General features: G+C 39.2%; 1 protein-coding gene across 1 annotated transcript in view; it reads right to left on the bottom strand.

Annotated features, from left to right (window-relative positions):
• Positions 1-3,173: 3,173 nt before the first annotated feature.
• LOC107459025 (ATP-dependent RNA helicase dbp3) overlaps positions 3,174-6,160 on the bottom strand; it is a 9,226-nt gene continuing 6,239 nt past the window's right edge. Inside the window, exons 15-19 of the mRNA XM_052251597.1 lie at positions 5,738-5,840; positions 5,308-5,377; positions 5,107-5,213; positions 4,473-4,903; positions 3,174-4,089 (exon numbers count right to left, since the gene is read on the bottom strand). Of these exons, the coding sequence (XP_052107557.1) occupies positions 3,454-4,089; positions 4,473-4,903; positions 5,107-5,213; positions 5,308-5,377; positions 5,738-5,840 (1,347 nt within the window). The 3' untranslated portion in view covers positions 3,174-3,453. The remainder of the gene's footprint in view (positions 4,090-4,472; positions 4,904-5,106; positions 5,214-5,307; positions 5,378-5,737; positions 5,841-6,160) is intronic.

A 6,160-nucleotide genomic window follows, 5' to 3' on the forward strand; every position in this document is an offset into this window, starting at 1 on the left:
TGAATTTCAAAAATTTTTAAGCCCCTTCCTGACTATTTTTTTTTATTTTTTGAAACTTCTAGTTAATTTTTTTGAATTTTTCATTCTAATTTTTTATTTTACTTATTTTTGCATTCCAAAAAAAAATTTCTTATTTCTTTAGGACATCTCACTAGGAGCTCTCTAGACTTTGACATAGAGACTCCCACTTTTCTGTGTTTCTTGAATGTTCAGAAACACTAGAATCACTATGTATCTAGATGGAGATGCACAAGTCAGAAGATCCTGGGGGTCATATACAGCTCCTTCCCCCAACTTCTATGGAAGGAGCATTAGTGTGCTTCCTATAGGAGTGGACAATTTTGAACTCAACCCGAAATTGATCACGTTAGTGAAGAAAAACTGTCAGTTTCATGGACAACTCCAAGAAGATCCCACCAAATTCATCTCTGACTTCTTGTAAATCTATGACATTGTACAGACCAATGGAATGGACCCTAACGTCTACAGGTTGCTACTCTTCCCGTTTGCTATTAGGGATCAGGACAAGGACTGGTTGGATGATCAACCTAAGGAGAGTTTGAACACTAGGGATAAGGTTGTTGACAAGTTCCTGAACAGGTTCTTTCCCTCGTGGAGATTGACTTAGCTAAGGACAGACGTTCAGACCTTCAGGCAGGAAGAGAGCGAGTCCCTCTATGACGCATGGGAGAGGTACAAGCGAATGCTCAGAAAATGCCCCATAGAGATGTTCACCCCCTGGATCAAGCTGGATATCTTCTATGACAGACTACTTGATATAGCCCAAGTGTCCCTAGATCATTCTACAGGCGGCTCCCTACACATGATGAAAACACCTAAAGAGGCTCAGGAGCTCATTGAAACATTGGCTAACAATCAACACTTATACACAGCTGAAAGAGTCAAAGCCAAAAGGGAGTCTAAGGAGGAATCTGCCACATACATAATTCTAGCTCAAAATAAAGCAATGGCTGAGCGGTTGGATCTTCTGACAAGACAGTTAGAAAGCATGCATGACTTCACAAGGAGCCAGCACAGCATAATCCAAAAGACCCAAGCTTCCCTCCAAAGTTTGAAAACAGATATGCACTAGATAAATCAAGGAATACACCAGCAAGCGACTGAAGAATGCCAGGCAATTGAGCTACGGAGTGGCAGAACATTAACTACTCCATCTCAATGCAATATCACGCCGGAGGAAGAATGTGCAGTGTAACAGCCCAGACCACCCGCTAGCACGATATTGTCCGCTTTGGCACACAAGGCCTCACGGTTTTGCCTTTGACGATAGGGATGATAGCCGAAGCCCCGCACACTCACTCGTCAAAACGCGTCATGCTAGGGAGAGGTATCCACACCCTTATAAGGCATGCTTCGTTCCCCTCTCCAACCGATGTGGGACCTTACAATCCACCCCCTTAAGGGAGCCCAGTGCCCTCGCTGGCAAATCGATCCGAACTCTGGCTCTGATACCATCTGTAACAACTCAAATCACCCGCTAGCACGATATTATCTGCCCCCCCCCACTCACTCGTCAAAATGCGTCATATTAGGGAGAGGTATCCACACCCTTATAAGGCATGCTTTGTTCCCCTCCCCAACCGATGTGGGACCTTACACGCAGCACCCCCGACCACTAGTCCTGGCATTGAACTCCTATAGGGGAACAACAGGGGAGTTCAACGCCCAGAGAGGATCAATAGGGGCGTTCAACACCCAAAGAGGGAAGACCATATACACACAAGTTCAGCAAACATCTCATCTAGGCAGGCTAACAACCCTTCCTCAGTCACTATGGATAATCACTCTTCACCACTCAAGACCCCAGAGTACAGAGTCAAATTGCCATACCCTCAGAAACTTCAGAGACCTCCTGACATTCTTTCCAGTTACATAGAAGTGAATACAAGAGAACTGTAAGACCCTCATTATGACCACAGAGGCTGAGCCTAAGGTGGTACACTCTGTTGAGGAACTAAATGAAGAAAAGGCTCAAGAAAAGGCTGGAGCACACTATTACATGCCCCTCTTGTGGGAAGAGAGTCTGAAGTGTCATATCCTCAAGAAGAGCGAAAAGAGACCACGGATGAGCAGCACTCACAGTTCTTGGAAGTTTCTAAGGAACTACAAATCAATATTTCTTTTACCGATGTTTCGGAACAAAGACATCTCTCTGCTGCACTTATGGAAGGCTTACTCTCTGGAAAAGAAGAAGAGTTAGAAGTACAAGGGCAAGAAACAGAGGCCCCTGTACCAAGTGAAAGTCCTGAATTCAGAGTGGTGAAGATCATCAAAGAAACCACTAAAAAGGAGATTGTGACCAAGGAACAAAAGATGATATTCATAAAAAAGAGAAGGTCAATAAGAAACAATCTAACCCCTACCCTAACAAGCAAGGAGAATCAAGTTGAAAACAAAAAAAGAAAAACTTGTTAGGAGGAATTCAAATCTGATGGCACTAATCTCCTCCTCTTTTCCTTTGGAGTCATTTCTTTTAACCAACTGAAAGAAGAGGAAGAAAATTTAGCAATCAAGTGTCAAGCTAATGACATTAAAAAAGCGCTTGTTGGAAGACAACCCAATGTTTGTGATTATGTGTAGTACTTAGAACAAAAATAGAAACGCGTAAGAGAGAAATAGAACACCCTTTAACTACAGAAGGGAAAGAAGAGCATGGGCATTCAACGCCCATAAGGAAAGCAATCCTGGCGTCTAAACACCAACAGGGAATCAAGTTTTCTTTGAATTTAATAAATATTTTATGTTCAAAATATTATTTATTTATTTTAACTAACCTATAATTTTATTTCTATTATTATGTTATCGTTGACTTTTTAAAATATTGTTGAGACTTGTTATATCATTATTAATTATTTAAAATTTGATACTGAGACTTGTTATATATATTTAATTTTTTTAATTTACAAAACTACAAATCCAATCCAATCCAAACTGCTTGAACTTAGATCGAATCAAATCGAATTTTTTTAAAAAAACCATTCAATCCAAACTGCACCGCAAATAAAACTAATATTCGAATCGGATGAATTTTTTATTCAAACCGTACTGCGAACATCCCTAATCCTATATAACCACCAACAAAAATCAACACGAACCAAGCTTGGTATATCTGACACCGAGAATATATATACTTAAAGAAAAGGCCAAACATATGCCACAAAAAGTACCATTAGATAAATTACCTTACAGAAACGTGCGACACAGCCATACACCAAAATGGGCAATAATCGGTTTCTAATTTCAAGTACCTTGCACTTTGGATATCCAAACGACTGACAATCTAAATAAACTTACTAGGCCCATTAAAAAAGGGTTTCAAAGGAAATACCGAACGAGGAAAAAAAGAGGGGTTGGGGAAGGGGTAGAAGAAACATTACATAACACAACCAAACATAAACTAGCTTTTCTCAGACATGTTGGAAGACAATCTCATCAGAGGAGTTCAGCAACATTTGCAGGCAGCTCCTCGATTTGCACATTATAAAACTTCTGGATGTCAAACAGCATTCTTTCATCATCCTTCGTGACAAAGTTGATGGCAACACCCTTTCTACCAAACCGACCACTACGACCGATACGGTGGAGATAGTTCTCGGGCTGTGTAGGGAGATCATAGTTTATTACGAGAGACACTTGCTGAACATCAATACCACGTGCCAGAAGATCAGTTGTTATCAGAACACGGGAAGACCCAGAACGGAACTCCCGCATAATGATGTCCCTCGTATTCTGGTCCATGTCTCCGTGGGTGGCTGACACCGTGTGGTCTCGGCTTCGCATCTTGTCCGTCAACCAATCTACCTTCCTTCTGGTGTTGACAAAAATGACACTCTGGGTAATGGCTAATGTCTCGTACAGATCACAAAGTGTGTCGAGCTTCCATTCCTCTCTCTCACAATTGACATAAAACTGCTTTATACCCTCCAAAGTGAGCTCGTCCCGCTTCACAAGGATCCTCACAGGTTTGTTCATGAACTTTCTAGTAATTTCAAGGGCCTCAGGGGGCATTGTGGCAGAGAAAACTCCAACCTGAATCTTCGATGGCAACAACTGGAATATATCGTAGATCTGATAACAAGGAAGCAGATGATGGATAAAGAAGTTATACAAATAACAAAATCAAATTTTCGTGATACAACACCAATGGCCAAAAACTGTGACAAGCTTAAACTGATTGAAACAAAGTAACATTTATCTTCAACTAGAAATTAATAGTCACTAAATTTCAAGAACTTTTAACAGACATCAAATATAAAAATCTGAAGGCACTTGAAAGTATAAACATTAAACAGTCAGAAATAGAAGAAAATACAATCAATTGGATAAAGCAGGAATTAACGATGGGTTAGGGTAAAAAATACAGGTTTGCATGGGATGATTTTACATATCTATAAAACTTGATAATAAAGTGAAATATGAAAACATTAGTAATCAAGTAAATAAAGAAGTACCTGGTCTTTAAAACCCCTTGAAAGCATTTCATCGGCCTCATCCAACACAAACATTTTAATGTGATCCGGCTGAAGTGACTGTCTGCGCAGCATATCAAAGACACGTCCAGGAGTACCAACAACAACATGAACACCGCTGGCTAGAATGCGTTGGTCTTCACGAACACTGGTGCCTCCCACACAGGCATGAACCTTCACACCTAGATAATCTCCAAGCGCCCGCATAACCTTCTCAATCTGCTGAGCAAGCTCACGGGTTGGCGCTAAAACCAAGGCCTGACATTCAGTCAGGCTGTAGTCAAGTTGTTGCAGGATTCCAGAGCAGAAAGTTGCAGTTTTTCCAGTTCCGGATTGGGCCTGTTGAATAACATCAAGTCCCTTGCAAAATGGGACTATTCCCCTTTGCTGAATAGCTGATGGCTTTTCAAAACCTACAGAACAAATAATACTAATTTTACATTCCAAAATTTCAACTAAAAGTACATGACATTAGTGGGACAAACAAACAAGGCAGTTTACGCATAATAGGCAGAACAAATCGAACACATGCTAAGTTCTATGCCTCCACTATACATTATCGATTAAATATATTTTCTAAAAAACATATATATTAAAGGGACTAGTAAAAGTTTACCATAGGCGTAAATGCCTCTGAGGAGATTCTCTTGCAAACCCATAGCATCAAAGCTATCGTACACCTCATCATAAGATGTGAAGAAGTCCTGTCCATCAGCTGTGAGTCTGTGAATTCAAGAGATGACAGTGAACCATAAATTAAACCCCCAAAAAATAAACTATGTTGGAATGATAGTGAGGAAAAAGGGAAAGCACTTACAAATCATTCATTTTTGCATCAAATTGACGAGCATCGAACTGTGTTCCCTCAGGTGCAGCTCCTGCCATGACTGCAACACCAACACAAATATAACAACAGAAACAACTATACCACGCAAATAATTGCAGAAACAGCACCATAAAAACAACTTGATGGAAACCAAAAACATAAAAAAATAAATATCGAATCAGCATAAGCTCTAACCGTAATAAAAAATTGATGTGAATCACTTGTTGATTCAAAAAGTTTTAGTTTCAAAAAGGCTCGAACCATAATACGAAACAAGCGCTAACTTGCATAAAACAACATCCGCTCAACAATAACGAATAGCAGCAAAGGAAAAATAAAAAATAAAAGAACATATATACAGTTAATCAGAAGAGACTGAAAGACTGGGATAACAAGATCGTTGAATCGAGAAGAGATTCACCTGCGGATGATGATGTTGATATTGATGTTGATGATGAAGAGGACGAAGATGTTTGCAGTGGAAGAAGATCGAGCGGAGTTAGGGTTTCCCAAACTCCTCGGATCTACGCCGCGGAGTTGAGGAGAGAATAAGAGTGTGTTTGTGAAGTGAGAAAAGAAACAAGGGTTCTCTAGTGGATTAATCGACAAAATAATAACGAATACCAAATTAGTCAAAATAATAAATAGTCTTCTCGAACTTTATATATACACAAAAAATACATAAGATAAATGATAAAAAAAAAATAGAAAGATAAATGGCAAATTAAATCCATAAGATGTAAAAAATTTTATATATACACAAAAAATCAGTTTAGTCAAATATCTTCAATATAAATGATTAAATTTTTATTTACATATAATATAATTGATATATTTAAAATTA

This window comes from Arachis duranensis, chromosome 7, assembly GCF_000817695.3.
Source record: "Arachis duranensis cultivar V14167 chromosome 7, aradu.V14167.gnm2.J7QH, whole genome shotgun sequence".
NCBI classification, from domain to species: Eukaryota; Viridiplantae; Streptophyta; class Magnoliopsida; order Fabales; family Fabaceae; genus Arachis; species Arachis duranensis.